At 41.0% G+C, this 22,529-nt stretch overlaps 1 protein-coding gene across 1 annotated transcript in view; it reads right to left on the minus strand.

The window, feature by feature from the left end:
* SNTB1 (syntrophin beta 1) overlaps positions 1 to 22,529 on the minus strand; it is a 242,172-nt gene that overhangs the window by 80,130 nt on the left and 139,513 nt on the right. The window contains exon 3 of the mRNA XM_080909349.1: positions 9,470 to 9,677. Coding sequence (XP_080765475.1) covers positions 9,470 to 9,677 — 208 coding nt within the window. The remainder of the gene's footprint in view (positions 1 to 9,469; positions 9,678 to 22,529) is intronic.

Raw genomic sequence — 22,529 nt, forward strand, 5'->3', positions numbered from 1 at the left:
CCTTGGAGGGGGGGGGTTAGAGTGTTGCAGTTCCACACCTGATTATAATTTATCTCTGGCCATCTTTAGCTTCTTCATTGTCCCTTTCCCATCTGACTCTGATCTCACATCCTTCCCAGTATCAGGTGAAACCTTCTGAAAAATGTATTAACCTAGCAAATGACTAGCTTCCACCAACCAAAAAATAAAATAAAATAAAATCTAAGATTGCTGTCATGTGGCTTCTGAGGCTGGGTTGGATGCTCCCCCATTGTAGTAAACTCAACTCTGATGTGTCCATCAAGTATGTGCAAAGAGCCTTGGTTTATGTCTTTCTTTCCTTTCATTACAAAGAAAGAAAGAAAGAAAAAAAAACTTCAGGAAATGACTTCCATGTTGGAACATGGAATTCAGTGTGACTTAAATCTGTGTTCTTGGGCCATGCTCACTCATAGTTGGCTCTAGAATAAACCCTTATTCCCTCTGGGGTGAGAACAGAGCAAAATGGTGACTGTTTTAAAGTTCCCTTCCTTCTTTCCAACAGGATATTTGTACTGAATATTTGGGAATCACACCGGGCACCCTGATCGTGCATCTGCAGGTGGTGAGCAGCCATTACAAACTTAGCGCTTTGGTAGACCGAAGCATACAAAACTGAATGCTCGTCTGAAGACTTCATGAAATACCCAAGGATGCGTCTGAAGCCTCTCTTCATTGGTCAATGGGCTTTGTAGCTAGACTCTCACTCATCACATGTTCATTTTCCTCCTGGTGCAGGTAATGTTCTTATCTACCCCCCTCCATCCCTGATATTCCAAGAGAACTTTTCTACTTTTTGCCTATTCCTTTATGGGAGGTAGAGATACTAATTTGTGACTACCTCTCATTCCAGTTTCAGGTACAAGTAGAATTCCCTTACACTCTCCAGTGGCAGTAGGGCAAAGGCAGGATTATGCATTCATGCCATTCTGAACAGACACAATTGTGCTTTGCATGCATGGTAAGATTATTATTGCAAACCAGTTGCAGGACTACGGTTAACTTTCATAAAATGTTCATTCATGGTTTCTCTTGTATTTTTCTTCTAGCTCCAGAGTTCTATAAAGAGTCATGGCTCTAGTGTGTAGATGGATGTTAAGCTGATACATGATTGAACAGAGGAGAGGTAGGCAGAGAAAAGGGAGTAAAGCAGAAGAGTTGGGGAGGGAAAGGAAAAAATCAAGATGGAGCTGGAGAAAGGAGACCTAGATCCTTGTGGCTGTAATTGGCGATAGGTAGATATGAATATTCTTAAGGGATTCTATAGTCCTTTTATCTCTTATAGAAGGGCAGTTTGTATCTTTGTCCCTTGGATTTAATTTTATTGTGTTGAAGGTTTGTATACTGAGAATTTAATATCTAAACCTAACATGAAAAGCTATCAGGCTTTGGAGTAATGTTTGTACTAGGCAGTAGCAGGAGGAAACATGCCAGAGCAGCTGTAACCACTGGGGACAGAAACAGCAGGGTGGGCAGAAAGAACCTCCTGGGAAAGGAATAGTGTGGAGAGTGTAGGTTGTGGACCAAGTGACAGAATCCATGTGTTCGGCTTGAGACTAGAGTAGCATCTGTGGAGTGCGACCTTGGGGCCCGATAAAGAAATATGATATTCTTTTGATATTTACTGCAACACTAGTGAACATGGAAAAAGGAAGGCATTCACATAATTGTACTTTTTGGGGGACCAGAGAGCAATCAGCAAGCAGTTCCTGACTCTCTGCTTTCCTTTGATACATCCTGCAACCATTGGGAAATGCTTCCCAGTTCATTCTTTCTCAAGTCATCAGGACCAGGTCGAGGACTTCTGCTGGATCCCTAAGACTTTATCAGCATGACATCCCGGTCACATCACACACTCCCTGTTCTTCTTTTTAAGCATGTTTCACACACTGATTTGCCGATTCACTCAGCTCCCTAATGCATCTTCCATGTGGCTCCTCATCCCGTGTAGTGTGTTTCACCTTTAAGCCATGAGGCCATGTGGCTAACAACTGCACATCTGTTCAGGGTGAGGTATTTCCTGTTCAGGTATTTCACCCTGTTCAGGGCAGAGAAAACCTCCCTGAGAGGGTGGAAAGGAAGTTCTTAGGAAAACCAATGGGGGAAACATTCGGAAAGCCATTTTTTTTTCTTTACACAAGTCAGGTTTTCCTGGACAAGATCTGGCTGAGAAAAGATGAACAGTCTGTAATCTCTAAACCGTATTACTAATGTTATCACAGTTTGAATAGTCATACCAACAGGTCCAGAGAGTCTTCTGTCTTGAGTTAAATCATGTGCTCCAAAGAGATTTAGGCAGGCACACAGTAAGAGGTATGAGTCATCTCCAAAGGGCTGAAATGCCCACAATCCACCACTCTCACATGGGCAGGTGGATGTTTCCACCTTGGATATTGCAAATGACTAATGACACTAAACTGTGCCCTGTGATATCATGAGGAAAAGCAGCATATGTTCATGAGTTCATTATGATGGCGTCAGGTCCACACATCCCCAGTGTAGCGGGAAACTGAAACTTACATCCATACTGACTCATTGAGCCTAAAATGCCAAGGAGGAAGATACCCAGGCTGTTGCCAGGTTTTCCCCAGCTTTGTTCCATCACAAATGTGACTCATTCAGGAACTGAAAGACTGCTTTTAAGAGTAACACAACAGTCCTATTAGTACTTAATTGCATTAACAGTCTGGTTCCCAACATAGCCACCCTTCTTGATTTAGGGATGGAAGAAGCCTGCACAGCATTTCTATTTCCATCTCTTATCAGATGGGAGTTCCTTCAGGTTAGAAACTATTTTCTCCTTGTGAAGAGTGATGGGAAATTCTGACTTAGGTAAATTTTAGGCAGATGGTAAGTGATTTATTTAGAGACTCCAGAAATATCGCTCCATTAATTACACAGTTGAGAACTTGATTACCAGGAGCTTGTTGATGCTGGCCAGGGCTGTTTCACATTTACACTTGAGATTCTTTTAATGGATCTGGGCAAGGGAGCTAGAAAATGTGAGGGTGGAATGGTTGGTTGGCTCTATCTGAAATTTGGTGGGGGTGCTGTGGATAAATCATTACTGCTGAGACTAAGGACCAATGAGAGCATAGGTGAAAAAATAGAAGAAGGACACCAACATATGCATATACACAGAAAGATCTGTACAGTACACAGAAAGAGACAGATGGCTAGATGAATAAACACAGAAATGAGAGAGAGGGGGAGAAGGAAAGAGGGAGAGGGAAAGAAGGAGATGAGGAGTGTGTGTGTGTGTGTGTGTGAGGAATGGGAGAAAGAAGGATGGAGAAAAGGAGTGTGTGTGTGTGTGTGTATGTGTGTGTGTGTGTGTGTGAGGGGGGGCAGGGGAAGGGAGAGGGAGAGGGAGGAAGAGAGAGAGAGAGTGAGAGTGAGAGAGAGAGAGAGAGAGAGAGAGAGAGAGAGAGAGAGAGAGAGAGAGAGAGAGAGAGAGGCAGGGAGTCAGGTGGGGATAGTCAATCGTCCTGCTTTTACACAGAATGCTAAGCAGTAGAATTGACTAGGAAAGATGAAACTACACAATGGAATGTAATGATTAGTTTGGAACATAAGGATGATTCCATGACCCTCAACAATTTTTATCAATATCCTATAAATTGTCTCTTCTTCATACCTATGAATATATAAGGGAATGTGACTATTGCTTTATTTCATTGGCATTTTTTTCCCAACAGTTTAAGATTTAAATATTAGAGAGACTAGGAACGGCAATGCACCTTTCCTTTGGACACAAGACACTTTGAATGGATCTTTATTGCCTTCTTTGCCTCATTACTTTAGAGACAGATGAGCCTGTTTTCTGTGTCTTGGAAAACTGACTTACCCTTTCTTAGTTTTCATCAACTAACAGTATCGTGTCCTTTGTATTTTTTCTTTCATATATTAATAGAATAAATAAAATTCTTTTGAGTCAGCAGCTCACTGTGTCACCCAGGCTGGCCACACTCCTCAGTGTCTTTGACTGTTAGAACAGTGACCATCCCTTCATCCTTACATAATGAAAAGGGTGTTTATGGATTCGTCCATGTGAACCTTCACTGTCTTTAGTTCCCCTGGGGCCTTTTTACCCTCTCCATAACCACTCTTCTTGGCTCTGAGTCTGCCTCCACCATGTTTTGGTTGTCAACTCATTAACAATGCCTCGAATGGTCTCAATGTCAACATGTCCTCTTGCAGCTATATCTTTTGAAAGCACACCAATACTTGGCTCAAGTTTTATTTTAACAGTTATTACTGGCACATATTTTTTTGCATTATCACTTTTCATCTCTGTTTTATTATTTGTTCTAAGGGAAGGACATGTAGATTTAACACTTGTAGACAAAGAACCACCCATCCAGTTTACTATAAGTGTGTGGATTGACTATAAACTGCTGCCACATCACAAGCTGACCTTCAATAGACCACTATGCTATGCCAGGAGACATATCTTTCATCTACATATGATCTGCTGACTAAGGAGCATGTACCACATGTGACTGTTCCTACTTAGGGTACCATGACAACTGTAACTCCTTAGTCATGCTAATAAGCACACTGTTGACCAATTCAAGCTTAGATCATTGTGTAACTCTCCACATCTTCCACAAAAGGCTGAAGAGATGGCTGAATGGGTAAGAATGTTTGCTGTGCAGGTAGAAGAACCTAAGTGGGTATCCCAACATGCATGTAAAAGAATATATGTAGCCATGTGCACCCCAGGAACTCTAAGAGCTGTGCAGCTGGTGATAATAAGATTATGGCCAGGGCTTACAGGCCTAGCCCAAGGTCAATGAGAGACCCTGTTTTAAGTATGGCAACGATAGAGCTGGTTGTCTGATGTTCTACCCTGTTGTCTATAAGCATGCATAGGCACAGGTACCCTTCTGACACATGTACATATAATACACACACACATACATATACATACAGGCACACGTGTCCATGTGCATACACACAGACACAGACATATACATACATGCACACATGTATCTATGTGCATACACACAGACACAGATACACACACACACACACACACACACACACACACACACACACACACACACACATTTCATTAAATCAGTGCTATTCATGCTTGGCAGAACCTTCAGAAAAGTTTTTGTTGTATTCTCTGCCCTCCCTACAAGCTCACCTATGCTACCCCCCCACTCTTTTCCTTCTATCCTCTCTGGCAGTGCAGTGACTCCAGTCACCAGAGAGCTCATGGCTTTTTAAGAGCCTTCTTTTGACTCCTTCAACTGTCTCAAGAAGAGAAGAGCGTTAGTATTCAGTTTTCTTCCCATGTAGAGTCAACGAGGTCTTGGAATTTGCACGGAATGGAATTTGACAAAGGAAATTGACGCTGCTTCACATTATGCTCATATAAGCCTCCCTTGCAAAACCTTGGATTTAAATATGATTTGTGTAGTCCTGTCATGTAGCTTCCATTATTCATCCCCAAATCAAAGCTTAACAGTACATCGAAAGACAAAGGACATCAATTTAAGGTAAATTGCAGCGGGATATATATAGGATCACATTTTATATCTTTACAAATACCAAGAAAATTTTGATATTTGTGATAAGAAAGGCACAGTATTAAGGATTTGCCATTCATTGTATTTGGCTAAAAGCCATCCATATGAATCTACATTAGAATTTCGTATTAAATATCTATTCAAAAATAAGCTTTGTTTGGATTTGTTCCCTTGGACTTGATGTATGGTAAATTTTTTTTTGAGAAATTTAGAGTTAAAAACAAGAAAGGATATTCTTCCTTATAATAATTGTCCATGATAAGTCATTATTGCTCTTATAGATACACTGAAGCATACACTCAAGGAGACATCTGCAATAATTATCTGAAATTATATTGTAGGAATAATGGCATTCCCAGAACAGAAAGAGCTTTTTATATGCCCTTATTACTGCTCGATGGGAACACCTAATAATGGCCTCCAGATGACTAAGATAAGCCAAAGGCACAACTCAGTTTTTAAGTAAAAATGATGGAACCTCTGGAAACACAGCCAGTACCACTAGGACTGATACAATGTCCGTTTTCAGTTATCTGAACAATAACAACGTTTAGTACAGATTATGATTGAAGAGATGAGAGAGGGACGTTGAAGAAAAGAGCATGGCATGAAATGAATCAGCTGTTTAGAGTGTTCTTGAGGTGAGGATGCACGAATAGCACTTAATGAATCCACATGTGTACATGTGTGTATGCATGCATGTGTGTGCGTGTGTGTGTGTGCATGTGTGTCTGTGTATTATATGTACATGTGACAGGAGGGGTCACATGCCTATGTGCCTATGAATATAGGCTTGGAAAACACATGTGCTGGTTAGAACCCACATACATGCCAGACCCAATTTGTGCTTCTTCCCATCCTTCTGTGAGTCCTCATGCTCATGTCCACCAGCCACTTTGCTGGTGTTTGCCCTTTGTCCTTGCTCCAGGCCAGCCTCAGTCACTGGGGCATAAGAACACAAGGTCAGTAACCAAAGGTGGCAGGAGCTGCCTTTTTCTACTAAACACTGTTCTGGGGAATAACCAGCCTTTATCTACAGCCATGATGCCTGACGGTTTCAGTTCCTGCCCCTGCGCATGTCTTTTCAGGTCCAAGGACTGCACAGCATCTCATGTCTATTCCTAAGAGCTTCTTTATGTGCTTCTTGCATCTCAGCTACACTGCACCAACTATCTCTGCACCAAATCCTTTTAGTCATCACTTTGAATTCTATTTCTCTCTGCCAGGACCCTGAAGATGTGTTCCATTTCCTCTCCTATGACCACTCATGTTAGCACAGGACCTTAACCCAATGAAGAACTGTTCCATCTCAATCGGTACCTATTCTTGTCCTTCTGTAAAGAGTGTCTGCTATGTCCGTCTCTCCTGCACCTATATATACTTTACTATTCCAATTTTTCCATTACAAAAAAAAAAAAAAAAAATGTCCCTTTGGGGATTGAAGTTTAGTTGGTAGAGTGCTTTCCTACCATACACAGAGCCCTGTATTTGATATCTAGCACCAAATAAACTGGGTATGGTGACATATGTCTGGAATCTGAGGTGATTAAACATTTGGGAGATCCTTAGCTATACAATGAGTTCAACATCATATTGGGCTACATGGCCTCAAAAAAACTAGAACAATCATGATGATATTCTCCCCTAAGAAAAACCTGTGCCTTTCTGGTGGCACATCCCTGTCATATCAGCTCTTGGGAGTCTGAGATATTCTACATTTGCTTGGGCTATATAGAAAGACTCTCACACAGACCTCTCTCTACCCTGCCCCAAATAAAACTACCATTCTTTAGTTTTCAATGAATATGACTTGGTTCATCTCAGCAAAACTGAAGCTCTAAATAAGACACAAGGCAATCAATCCAAGTAGATTTAATATTAAGGCCTTTGTTAGAAGGGGTGGAGCACAGAGGCTTCAACTTAGAGACAGCCAACAGTAAGAAAATGAACATGAAATGTTCCTGTCAAGCAGAGATATGTTCTTTGAGAATAAACCATCAAAGGAGACAGGAACACAGAGAGATGGAAAGGTGTGAGTAATATCATTAAGTACCCTGGCACACAGGCTGCACAACCACCCTGTGGTCAAGCACAGTTAAACTTTAGTTCCTTGAAACTGCAGGGTTTCTCAATAACAAGCTTTCCCCCCAAAGAAACACACCGGAGAAGTAAATGGTGAGCAGTGTTAGCAACTGTGACTTTGCAGATGCCAGTGGTGCACATTTCTTGTGCTTTTATCCATTAGGAGCACCAACTCAAAACATGTGCACTTACACCAAGGCCACAGACATCCCTATGCAGAAATGGTTCACCACCTCGGATTCCCCTCTGAGTCCTCTGTCACGGTCACACAACTTTCCCAGCTTCCAGTCACCTTCTAAGCCAACAAATTATGACAGGCTTCATGGGGTTCCAAGGCCTTATGATATTGAAGCTCTTAACATCTCCACTGTCCTTTAGTTCTATGACATTTGTGAGAGATGGGACAACACCAAACCAACCAACCCACTCTGCACTGAATGTGTGGCCCAGACACTTGTGTGAATAGATGTACACACAGACACACACACACACACACACACACACACACACACACACACACATACACACACAACATAGTGGGAAATAGGCAAGTGGTGTGTTCAGGTGTTATGACCAAGTACTATTTGACTGGGCCTTCTCAGATAACAGGATTCATTGGCAGTCAAGCTGTGATTTCAACATCTCTATTCCCATTTACCACTTATTAAAAGGTAAATTAAAGGCAGGGGGAGGTCAAACTGCCTCAAAGCCCAGGGTTCAGAAACCTTAGAAGCACTGCAGGTTGAAGGGACAGCAATTAGCTGTAAGAACAATAGCCAAGGCTCAATTCTTCAAGCAGAACATAGCACATACTATTGGGAAAAAAATCTGAGAAACAGCCTTAATGTTTCATACGAAGCTTTTCCATGGCGGCTGTCCTCCACGAGACACAGTTGTGTCCTCATCAACGTTGTCATAATCACCACCACCACCATCATCATGTGAAAGAGTGACAGTCTACATCAGCCCATCATTGCTTCAGAGATGTTTATTTAGTTGCCTGATTTGTTAAAATATCTAAGTGATGGCTTTATGCATTCTATTTACAGTATACATTTAAGCTTCTTCAGTTGCAACCCTTTGTTAGCTTTTCATCTTGACCACCAAACAAAGAGTATGCCTGGAGGGACCCAAGGCTCCAGCTGCATATGTAGCAGAGGATGGCATTGTTGGGCATCAATGGGAAGAGAGACCCTTGGTCCTGTGGAGGCTTGGTGCCCCAGTATAGGGGAATGTTAGGGCAGTGAGGCAGGAGTGGGTGGGTGAGCACACTCATAGAAACAGGGGAGAGGGGTAAGGTATAGGGGGTCTTTAGAGGGCAAACTAGGAAAGGGGATAACATTTGAAATGTAAATAAATTAAATAACTAATATAATACAATTTCCAAAAAAAAAGTACAAAGAAAAAGATAAGGTGGCAATGAATCAGCACAAAGTAGTTGCTCCATAAATCTTCATTATTAATATCATAGCTGTCATTTGTAAACATATGGTTTTTAAAGGATCTATTTAATTAATATGCAGGTTTATTAAAATCCACACTCCATCTCCTAGATGTTGTGCTAGAGCACACCACAGAAATCCAACTATTCCTTAGCCTTCACATTCATCTTTTGAGCAGTTAGGGACCATGTGTAATTTGCTACATATTTGAAAGTAGGCTAGAAAATTAATGTTGATGAACACAAATTCCCCACATACTGCAATGTTATGAGATCTTCTGCCATGGACAGGAAATCCAATTACCAATAAGAAGAGAAGCAGCCTATAAAATGAGTGAGTTTCAGTGGAGAAACCTAAGGGCAATTGATAGGGGCAAATTTCTCTTACCTTTTCTGCGAGCCAGCCAAGATGCCTGATCTCACGACTGCCAGCAATCCCTGTCTTCCCCAGCTGCTCCCTGATGTCAGAAACTGCACGGGTCAGCAAGTCACCAACATTGGAATGGATGGCACTGAACCAGGCTTGGGCAGTGGCGGAGTCCTTACTCCTCAGGATCACTGTGTGCTTAGCATCTGGCGAGTGAATTTCAAGCTGCCTGGGGAGGCAAACAGAGGAGTTGCAGGATGACCTGGTAGTTCTCGCTTCATCACACCCAACCTTTCTAAGGTGAACACAGTATTTATTATGGATGTTTACCCTCATGGTTCCACTAATCCACCATTCATGGGTTCATTATTTCAGTCATCAAATGCCTTTACTTTAGTATTGCTGTCACACCATTGCTATTATGGTAGGAAGCAGATGGCAGGAACTAGCCACATTCTTAACTCTGTCTTCCACTGTTAGTCAATTAACATGTTTTAAAATAAAAAAAAATGGTCAAATATTATATTCTTTTACTTTTTTATTGAGAAGGCTCTCATGTGGCTTATACTAACTCCCAAAATTCCATGTAACTGAGGAAGATGTTTTTTTATCTATCCCCACCCCCCGAAGATCTTAAATTGTTAATTCTGCCTTCTGCTCATGCCTTTCAAGTGCAAGTAGTGTAACACTACTTCCTAGTTGCCAAATCTTTATTCTTTAGGAACCTTGTCTGTGGCACACTTAAATATGACTGATTGTGTATACATATCTCACAATTAATACTGAATGCCAAAGCTTATGCCAGAGTTGAAGTTGGACCACTCAAGATGTAGTGAAGATGATCTGTTTGAATGAGTATCTTAATAGTGGGATGTTTTAGACAGTGTCTGTCGTGGTTTGAAGTGGAATGGCCCCCATAGACTCCACATTGGTGGAGGAGATTTTAAGGCAATCTGTATCAACTGTGTTGCTTGACTATTAGTGGTCAAGATTACTCACACACACACACACACACACACACATTCTACTATAATGAAAAGGAGCAAGATAGACAAAAATAAATACAAAATGTACAGTTTGACATCAAAGAGATACAAGATTAAAGTATAGCCTAATACTAAATGGAACCAGGGGAGGTGTGGTCTCAGGACAAGATTTTAGATTAGATTTTACTTGTAGAAAAGAACTAAGGAAAAGCCTAAGCAGTGAAGGAAACCATCAAAAACAGAGCTGATGCAAATGCAATCAAAAGAGTGGGCCAAGTTCCATCGAGCAGCAGAACTTGGCAGCTTTGGCAACATGACTCTGGCTTTAGAGTGAAGGATACAAGAAAAGGGTCATGGGATCTCTCCCCGTGGCTAAGGGAAGATGCCAAGATCAGGCATATGTCAGGGGTGTCCCTGCATGGAGGCCCAGAGAGATCACTTTATGAAGCTGTGGAGGTGAAGCCCAGATTGTGTTGGAGACCCTAAGATGTTGGAGATGCCAGGGCTGTGGGATACCTGCCAAAAATGCTTCAGAGCAGGTATGGAACTGGCACAAGACAGAGAAGTTTGCTGCAGTTAATGAAGCCGAAAGGAACTGGAGGCCTGAAAAACCCTTTGACAGCACACATGGAGGTGAAGAATTTTGGGTTTGCCAGCTGGTGTTTTGGTCTAGCTTTGGTCCAGATTTTCCTATGTTCCCTGTCTTTTCTTTTGGAATGGTAATGTAGATTCCGTGCCACAGGGCACTGCAAGTCAGGGTTCTGCTTTCGGTTTTAATTTTATAGTGGCTTACAATGAGGAGAACCCATGAGTCTCACATGAGACTTTGAACTGTGGATTCTGCATTGAGACTGTGATAGGCTGTGGGGGCTTTTGAAGTTGGATTGAATGTATTTTTGAATTATGATATGGTTACAAGCCTTTAGGTGTCAGTGAGTGGAATACAGTGGTTTGAATGAGTGCTTCTATAGTTTCATATATTTGAATGCTTAGTCACCAGAGAGTAGAGCTCCGACAGAATTAGAAACATTCGGAGATGTGGTCTTGTTGAGGGAGTGTTACTGGGGGTGGTGGGAGAAGCTTCGAGGTCCCAAGGGATTATGTCAGGTCCTCTCTATCACTCTAGAGGGCTGTAGATCAGGGTGTAGCTCTGTTCCGGCTCCAGCACCATACTCCTTGCCATGATGATAATGAACTGAAGCCACTAAAGCTATAAACAAGCCCCTAATTACATGCTTTCTTTTGTAAGCATTGCCTTGATCATGGTGTCTCTTCGCAGCAACAGAACAGTGACTGAGACGGGTAATGTTCGCTTTTAATTTGTGATTGTGAGGAAATTACAGGTTAATATGGATGTGTACAAACAGTACAGAAGAGTCGGTCCTGTCCCACCCACCTTCCCTCATGACGGTATTTTACATACTATACTTTAATATCAAAACAAGAGCCCTGGCATTGGTACAGTATATATGTCTATGTAGTTTATCCCTTGTAGATTTGTGTAACGGTGACTGTAATCCATTGTAAACAGCTATTCAATCACCACAATGATCTCCCAGAGACCTTCATCCAACCATCCAGATCACTATGTATTCTCCAGCTCTGTACTTTTCCATATAGTTATTTACAATTGCACGGAAAATATTTATTTTAATTCACTGATGTTGGCACTGGAAACCTCAAAACAGAATTAAAATATCCATGTATTTATTTCCTCTCACTGCTTTAATAATCACACTAAAGTCCGCTTAGAATTTACTACATTGCAGGCAACATTTTTAATCTTTTAGTATAATAATATTAGGATGTTCTCAATAATCCTATAATTTCCATTGCTGGTTTAACATTATTGAAAATCAGAGTTTGGAAGAGCAGGGAAATAATTTACCCAAGGCTACATAGATGGTGATTCTGTGATTCAAACACACGTGAACCTGTGATTTTAAAAACAGATTACAGCGCCTCTGCTTTAGATAAAGTACCATTTAAGATGGAGGCAACCACTGTTTTCTGTCGCAGTCTGAAGACTGGCATTCATCGCCTGGGATGTGCCCAACAATACCCTATTTTCTCCTGCCTTGGGATATAACTATTTTTCAGATAACATGACTGTTAGACATCTCAAGGCAACCTGGCCCCACTAACATTTGAAACCGACCTTTGGAGAAGACCATTTAACCCAGAAACCTGAACTGTAGGAGAGAAAAAAAAAGATTTAGAAAGTGGGATGTATTTAAGGAGTTTGAGCAACCATTAGCATTCTTGGTAAGAAATTTGAAAACAAGCCACAACAGGCTGAAGTTTTTGTGTGAAGACTCAGGGGACTGTAGCATTGCCATCTGTCCCAACCCAGGAGAAAAACAATGCTATGCCTCTTAGGGACTTTCCAAAGAAGACACAGGAAGTTAAGGGTAGGCTTGAGATTCTGAAAATACATGAAAGGACACTCTTGCTTCGTCTCTTAATGTCTACCACTATTTATTGTTCTAGAAAGTTAAAACATGCAAGCACTTTGTTAACAGTGTTTTCCTTTGACTATAGGGGTGCTTTCTATTTTTTTTTTTTAAAAGACAGTTTGGGAAGCCATTACTCACCACCATCACCCCTCTGTCTTCCGACACAGAGTCTTGCTCTGTTACCTTTTGGAATTTCAGTTTTTCTTCTCAGCATCCTAAAAGCTGAGATTACAGATGTGGACCACATGTCCAGCCTTTGCAGGTGTTCTGGGAAGTGAATATGTTCATGTTAACTGCTAACTGGATCAAGCAGTAGGAAACTGAAGGCGTCCCAGAAGTCCTTGATGTCTCCAGTGACCATCTGCCAAAATATCTGCTCTTAGACTCTGTGTCGTCACACTTGCCTGGTTAGAGTATGATAATTGTGAAAATGCTTGTTTTTATTTCCTTCCTGGGGCTGGGGATTAAACATAGGCTTATGCTTTGCTAAGTACACACTCTCCAATTAAGCATGGTCCTCAGCCTTGCAAACATTTTTTTTTTTTTTTTTTTTTTGAGACAGAATCTCTTTAAATTGTTTAGGCTGGCTTAGAACCTGTTATATACAACATTTAGGTCTTAAACTCATTCAGACTTTAAACTTATCTGTAGCTCAGGCCTTGAATTTGTCATCTTGGTTTTGCCTTTCAGGTATCTGAGATGACTGGCCTGTGTCACTACAGCTCTGACAGTCTTTCCTGGCCTATAAATTATGGTGTTATCTGAACAGTATGGTGTTCATGGGTGTGGAGGGTGGAAAGAAGAGAGGAGGGGAAGGCAGGGACAGAGACACACACACACACACAGAGACAGAGACAGAGAGGCAGAGAAACATAGAGAGACAGATATAGAGAAACACAGAGAGACAGAGACAGGGAAAGGAGGTATTAAGAGGGGGAGAAATGGAGGGAAGGAAAAGGGGAAGGAGAAATGGAGGCAAGGAGAGAGAGAGTCAGAGAGACAGAGAGGGAGAAAGGAGATAATAAGAGGAAAAGGGAGAGAGGGAGCAAGAAGAGGAAAGGAGGAAGGCAGGGAGAGACAGAGAGAGACACACACATATGTGAGACATATATATGAGAGAGACATAGAGAGACATAGAGATACAGAGAGACAGACAGATATTTCAATCTTAGAGTGTTTCTGAGGCAACGTTTAAATTTATGAGGCAAAGTTTAAATATCTAGTCCAATTTTGTTCTTCAATGACTCTCAAAGTTCGGCCAAGCCCAGCAGCACCATCTTACTCAGAACTTACTAGAAATACCCACTCTTTGGTTCCCTTCTCAGCACTATTTAGGAATACTCAGGGAAGGGTCTAGCAACCTGTCAGGCAAATTAGATGTGATTCTGGTTGTAGACAAGCAACTGTGTATGCTCATAAAAGTCTTAGTCTAGCTGCTGCCAGACTTCCCAGAGGTGAACAGGTTACTGAATGGGGAGTTGAAGCATTCAATTAATCCTTAAAAGAGAGAAGCAGATGACCCAGAAGAGAAGAGGGACCTGGGCCTTTTATAATCTGAAACCATAGAAGAGGTTCTCAAGGAAAGGATTCCTCAAAAACCTGGAGTATATTTGTTTTGAAACATCATTTAGTTAAATACAGATGCTTGGTGCTTATCCCAGACTCATCAAGTAAAACTCTCCAGTGGTCAAAGCCTGGGCATAAACTTTAAAATGTCCAGGGACTGTATAGATTGAAAATAGAGTATCCACACTAAGCCCAGCCACTTTTGTACCTATAGACAAGCCTATCTGTGTTCAGGGTGGTATAATGAGATAGTTCCAATTAAGGGCCATTTGAACAATAGCATGAAAACAATATAGTACAAGCTTCCTAGAATATATACATGCACAAAGGGGATTCAAACAAAATTGCCAAATAATGAGGAGACACACTCCCAACTGCACATCTCTTGTCACCAAACAAAGTTTCTAGTACTGATATTGTGTGACATCTAATTGAGTTATTTGCCAATTGTAACCCATGGGAATTTCCAAATAACGCCAGGACTATAGGTTATTCTCCACAAACTAACAGCAAACTACCATTGCTGAACACAACACCTATAAGCCTCACTGAACACGGAGAAGTCGAGAAAGGGTGCCTACATACTGCCTTCACCCTATGCTCTTGTCTTCAATACAGGAAGGTACAAGAAAGTACTCCGCAGGCTACCCAACAAGAAACATAAGGACCAAACCAAACACAAACTTTTACCTACAATGTTGTCCCACTTGCAAGATACTCTAGGGCAATCTTGGCATGAAGGTTATGGTAGTAACCAAGCAATATCTGATTTGACTTAATGCTAATTCCCAATACTGCTAGGGCTACCAAGAACCAGAGAATATTGTTACATTGTTATATTATTATATTTATCACTTTAAAATCCTTTAGAAGTTTTTTTTCTTTTTCTTTTTTTTTTTGAAATCATGAACAATTAGGGACTTTATTGCTTTTCCCCTGTGTCAACAATGTGTACCGCCTGTTTTTTTCTAATGGTAGGTAGAAAGGGATTGGATCCAGAGGGGAGGAGAGACCAGCAGGGACTGGAGTAGAGGAAAACTGTAATTAGGATAAATTATGTGAGGGATAACCTGTACTTTCAATGAAAGAATGAAGTAGAGCATCTATAGGTGGCTTTCAGGACAAGCCAATAGAAGACAGGTGAGAATGATGGTTATCTACTGCTGAGAAAGGAGATCCCCCCCGAAACCTCGTGACGAGATCCCCCCCGAAACCTTGTGACTTAAACTCCAAACACTTATTATCCCACAGTCTCTCTCTGGGTCAGGAACTGGGAGGCAGAGTGTAGCTGAACTGAGTCAGCTGTAATCACAGATCTGGTGATGGTTATCTTGCATTCGGAGGGGAGTAGTCTTGGGTAGAACAAGGCAGGGCTGAGACCAGGGCCACTCAGATCTGGAACTTCCAGTGCCTCTTCTGCTGTGCCCCCATTCTTTCTCTTAGCCAGTTCAAGCCAGGTTACTGTGAAATACAACTGGAAGCCCTGCTTGTACTGTGGTGACAAATGAGAGATTTAATTTCTATAAGCCTAAAATGACTTCAACCTTATAGAACAGCACTGGTAGCAATTATGATGAACATGGCAATTCTGATGGTAACGACTATAAATACTCTTTATAAAGTGATTTGGGTAACACTTTGTGATTAATAAATCCTGACATTAGCCATTGTTGTTTGCAGTGCCAATAGTTAAGATTCCTGACTTAGTGAGTGGGAAAAGAAACTTTTTTAGTAAATGTAAGACTCTCATATTTTCTTCATATAATGACACTTGTGTTAGCTTTCTCTTCCTGACTATTTAATAATTTTAAATTACATTTATTTATCTATTTATTTATCTATTTATTTATTTATTTGTGTGTGTGTGTGTGTGTGTGTGTGTGTGTGTGTTTGTGTTGGACAAATACCAAAAAACATCCTTTAATTGAAGGTATCTTGCATGTGTTCAGTGCTATAGAAACAAGTGAGCTACTTGGTCAGTATCTCCAAAGAACTTATCACCTGCAAAATTCAAGTCTACAAAGAGCCTTAGACTGATCTCTTTTGGAAATAGAATCCTTGTAGATATAGTTCAGTCAATGTAAGAGAGATTCTTTTATTCCACCAACCTACCCACTGGACTGAGGTGGGCGGGTCTAGTATCACTGTAAGACACAGAAGAAGAGCAGTGAGTCAACTTGAGTGGTTCAGTGGGTCAAATGTATTTGTCACCAAGCCTGGTAACCTGAGTTCAATACCTGGTACTTGTGGTTGAAGGACAGCATGAACTCAATGTTGTTCTCTAGCCTTGACATCATGGTATATATATACTTACTTGCACAGGCAGACACACACACACACACACACACACACACACACACACACACAAGCAATGAATAAAATAGAAAAAAAGGGGGCAGAGATGAACATCAAAGATGATGGAGGATGCAGCAATGGGGCAAGGTTTACAGGTTTTCTCATGGTGCTCTGAGTTAGGTACGCCATGGCTTCTCCATCCTGTCCTAAAGAAGGAATCCGTCCTGTCAACACAGTGATGTCGGGTCTGCAGATTAAAACCTTGAGGTGGATCGGGTTCTATCTTTTCCAACTACCAAGTGATACTTGGTTATAGTGCACAAGCATCTTCCTTCCCATCGTGGATCAGGACTATTCTAAAGTTTAAAATCCATGACAACTCAAAGAAAGGCTGAAGACGGGTGAGTTAGAACTGCATCTATCATGTTTCCATTTCAGTATACTTGGACTTAAATTCCTCATAACAAAAACGTCTATTCCCAGTAACACTCAATCCTCTCACATAGAAGGAAAAATGGAACCTGCCGGAAATGACCACAAACACAGTGTTGGGGAAATGTTGGCCCATAGTAGGGCTCCACTTAGCCAGTAAGCACACCCTGTAGTCTTTTCTCTGGATAGAAAAAAGCGAACTCCCTTGCTAACTGTGAGTCCTACATTTCTGGAACTGGGGATGAGGAAGGAGGCGGGAGTCGAGGAGCAATAAAGTCAGGAGGGCTGATGGGAGCTATTTTGAGCAGGCTAGTCTTTTATAACTCCTATTTTGTTCCCCAGTTGAACTGACCACTGCTTGATGAATTGTATTTATCTGTAGTTCAGCGATAAAGTTCTCTTTTAATTCCCCATTGAATAGAAATATTTAGGGCAATGCCACAGCTGTGTTTGTTCACACACTCCGCCACAGTTATGTAAATACTGCCTATGGAACTATTTCTGATAAAGGACCCGTACCATCCCCGAGGAATTAGATGCTCACTCTAGATGTCTGCCAAGATGAGCAGTTTCCACTCAGCTTGGCCGAGCTGTGAATGGTATCACAGTCTCTCAGAGATCATTTGGCAAACTTCATGGTGAAAGAAAGAGGCACTTTCTTCTCTTGCTCTTGCAAAGCGTCCACTGAGCCAAATACTTTCCAGCATTCTCTACTTCTCTAGCCTAGAAATACAAAGTTGATATAAAACTTGAGGCCCCTAATACAAAATTAATAAGTAAAACAGAAGTTGGAACTTGCAAGCTGTCCTCTGAAGTAAAGCTGGAGAAGGTAAAAATGAAGCTATTAGCTATTAGTGACAACCAGGAGTCACCAGGATGACCACGTGACCAATATGGCTGCTCCCAGGTCTCAGATCCATAATTCCTGTGGCACCTTAGAACCACTTTCTAAAAAACAAAGGTTTCTTTCTCTGGATGTCAGAGTTTTGATATATTTTTATTTGTACCTTTATGTTTTTCTCCATTTCTCAAAAATGTCTTGCAATGTAACCAGAAAAAAGAAAGTTACTTATTTTTTATTGGTTAAAGGAAAACATGTTTGCATTTAGCATACTAACAAAGCCAACAGTGAAATATATGCTAAGTAAAAAATACAGTGTTATGCTGAGAAAAAAAAATATTATTCCTAGATAACACTAGAGAAAAATAGATGAAAGTAATAAGTATGTATTGTAACTTGAAAAATATTTTTAAATGTATTTTTATTTTATGTTCATTGTTGTTTTGCCTTCATATATGTCTGTCTGAGGTGGTCAGAGCCTCTGGAAGTAGAGATATAAACATCCATGTAAGTGCTGGAAATTGAGCCCTGGACCTCTGAAAGAGCAGTGCTCCTTACCTCCGAGTCATACATATTTTAAAAGGTAATAACATGTTCATAATGGGGACTAGTACTTGTTCTATTGGGGTGAAAACCACAAACACACACACACACACACACACACACACACACACACACACACACACACACACACACACATATAAATGGCAGTTCTAGGAGCTGGATCATATGGGAACCATTCAATGGATAAAAAGTGGCCCATTGAAGAGGTCAGTTCATCCAGACAGCAATAAAATACATTGGGACCAGAGTCAAAGTCATTTGACCTGAAAACTCAGGCCTTATTTATTACATAGCTTAAACATGGTAGTACCACAAAGGCTCATGGGTAGACTAGGTATTTTCTTATTGCTGTAAATACACATGAAGAAAGGTAACTTAAAGGAAGTAGGGGTTTACTTTACAGTTTGAAGGTACTGTCCGTCATGACACGGTAGACGTGGCTGTAGCAATGTGAAGCATCATATTGTATTTGAACTCTGGAAGCAAAGAGGTGGTGGATGCTTAGGCTTAGCAAACTTTGTCTTTTCAATTTAGACCTTGATCCCTGACCAGGGAATAGTGCCATACACATTTGGGACAGATCTTTCCACCTCTATTAACCTAGTCTAGCAATGCCTTCAATAGACATGCTAGAGGCTTGTCTCCCTGGTGATTCTTGACCTTGTCAGGTTGACAATCGACATTAACTATAAATGGGCGAAGGAGTTAGTCTTTAGATCATTGCCAGATGCTGTGGACCTTAAAGAGAATCTTTATTAGACTTTTGCTAAGTTACAGGGCTTTCCCTTTAAAGGGGACTGTGGGAGCGGGCTTTCTCTTTATGCTTCATGGCTCCTGTCTGCAGCTGTTCCTTTACTTGCGCCCACCAAGAGGTGCCATCTTTGCCAGAAACCCAAGCAAATTGAGCTGTTTGATCATGGATTTGAACCTCCAATTTGTGAGCTGAATCCCTCAGGCACTGTCTTATGAAGCTGACTGGTACCTGTCACATCCGTTGGGGGGTTATAAAACATGCCTCCTTTAAGACTGGGGATCCTTTCACATCTTGTTTGCTGCTCGGCATCTTTGAAACACCATTCCGGTGAACGGGGAAAGCTTTTAAAATTACAAGTAGATATTTGCCATGACGTATGGAGGAATTTGATCTTTTATCTTTCATTGTTGCCTGGGAACTGGGTCAGTTCATACAAACTAGCCATGCCAACAGAGACAAACGCCTGAGAAGGGAGTGCACAGAATCCATCTCTGGGAAGATACGGTGTGGAGGCCTCTATCTCTCAGGGACATGGTTGGCCAGTGTCACTTGGCTGTGGAGCAAGCAGTGGTAGTTGTGTAAAGTGTAAGCGGATTGCTAAGTGTGCTGCAATAGGACCATTTCCCCATCTCAGCTGTAGTCATGGGAGTGGCTGTTGATTTTCTAAGCCTAGTTTGTGGAAATCTTCAGGAGATACAAGAGAACTCCAACCCCCTAACCAGACTTTAGACTCTTGCTGAAATCTATAATCCCCAGCCCCCCCCCCCCAAAAAAAAACAAAAAAACAATGTGGATTTAAGAAGCAGGTTGCTATGATGAAAGCTAATGAGATCATTTAAAGACTGTGTCAAGTGTGAGCAGTTAATAGGGAAAAGAAAGCCAGAGTTTGTGCTGCTTTGCACAAAATCCTATTTGGAAAACAGGTCATGCATGCTAATAGCATTCTGAGCTCTGAGGGAACCTAACAGTATCTCTCATGCTGTCAGGACGCCAGTTTTACAGTGACATATACATTTATGAAATATGAGAAGAATTCCAGTGTGCTGACCTCTCCTGGGAAAATCGTGTCCTTATCAGAGTTTGAAGAGTCAGCTAAAGTCAGAAGTCGAGAAAACTTCCCATGTTCCCACACCAATTCCATCAGTTCTTTGCAAAAATACTTTGTTGTGTGCTCTTGTTCAACTGGTTAGAAAAAAAAATACAGGTGCTATGCTAGTGAAATACTGCACTCTTACCAGTCGAATCCGGTAACTTACACTGATAAGTGGTTTGTCCTACAATCCAGTGCAGAGTATAAACATCTGGCTTCTGAGAGCTTGTCTTTCCTTCCTTTGAGTTAGATCTCTATAGGGCTAGGGAGGTTGAATTCATACACACACACACACACACACATATATACATATATATGTATGTATATATATATATATATATATACATATACATACACACACATATATATAATACATATACATATATATATGGTTCTTAGTTAAATGTGAACTTCAGACAAGGGACACTTTCTTACTGTATGTCCCAATTACTGTATGTCCCAAGACATTTCATATGATAGAGATAAAAAAGTACACAGATGGATGCATGGATAGCATGAATAGAGAATGAGTGGATTTTAGGAAAAATATACCATAGAGGTGTACGAAGATTAAATGCCAAGACGTTGCCAGGTCACTGGATTAGATAAAGAGGGAGCAATGAGACTGGTAATGAAAAACTGAAAATGACCCAGATTTTGGAAAAAACTTTATGTGTCTGGTTAAATATTTTCTTCATCAGGAATTTGCTCATTCTAGTGTGATTTAGATGATGTCAACATACAATCATAGTCCAGGCTAGATCATCCTATCTTTCAGGATAATTTTTGCGCACTTATGTGCACCTGGTCTCTAAAGTTTATCAGAATAAGATAGGTGCTGCTTTCCTCTGAGAGCTGACTGACCTGTAGGTTTCATAAGTTAGTGAGTTTTCACAGTGGCGTTACTTCCCTTGGTGGGGTGACAGTTTCACTGCACAGGACAAACTTGATTAACTGGTACCAGCTGCTAGACACAGTGTGAGAAGTGCTGAAGTCACAATCCACATGGGATCTTGGCCTAAAGGTCAGCAAAGGATGCAGGAAACTTCATTCTAAACTTAATCTGGAAGCATTCTAACCATTGATGGGTGGTTGCTATGGATATGGAAGTGCCTCTCAACCATTTTGAGAAATATTTAGAGCTCTCCAGAGATAAGAGGATCCGTCTTCTTCTGGTAATCCCACCCTCAACGAGTCTCCTGGCTTTTCATCTGGTCATGTCTTTTCAAAGTTCATCCTTTTCTATGGCTTATCTTCCCCATTGGATGGTGAATTCCCAAGGGCTCCATGCATATCAGAACTTTCTTATGCAGATGAAGTCAGTCTTGTAGAAGAACCAGGCCAAAGAAATAGATGAATGTATTTAGGTCTATATGTGTGTCCTATCTGGCCACTGGTCCTCATTCTTGTCAAGTCTTGAAACAACCTCTCCTTACTCCATTGTTTTTCCCTTGTTGACATCTAACCTTTTTATTCTTAAACAGTAACGACTCTACAGTACGGTCCTGCAGTTCTCAAGTAAGTTGCCCAGTATAACATGCAAATGGTCTGTGAGTAAACTAATCCCACAGACATGGGGCAGCTCTCAACACCAACATGGCTACCCGACATTATGTCGTAGACGTGATTTTTAGTGGCTAAAATAGTCAGTGTATGATCTTGTGGACCTTCATTAGATTAGATAGAGAAACAAAGAGTTGTAAATACGGGAGCAGGACAAACTGACCATGCAAAGATATGGGAACTAGGACAACGGCTCCCAAACATAGATAATGAAGAGACAACAACATCAGTGAATACCATCCAGCTCATTAATGGAGGATTTTTTCTTTTTTGTAAATTAATGAGATTTGTCTCTATGGTTCAATTATCAAGGTGAAACAAAAGTGTTCTTTCATTGTAAACTTACCAATTATTTTTTCAAGGATCTAGGACCTTCTAGATCTGGCATTAGGTACATAGAAAGATAACTCAGATATCATTTTTAAAACCACTGACATTCTAACCATCTGGCACAAGAAAACACTTTCTTATGTTTCCAATGATGTAAGAGGATAATTTATATCTATTGTAAGAACACAGAATCTTTTGGTTCAC

The sequence above is a fragment of the Micromys minutus genome, assembly GCF_963924665.1.
Source record: "Micromys minutus genome assembly, chromosome: 33".
In the NCBI taxonomy this organism is placed as follows: domain Eukaryota; kingdom Metazoa; phylum Chordata; class Mammalia; order Rodentia; family Muridae; genus Micromys; species Micromys minutus.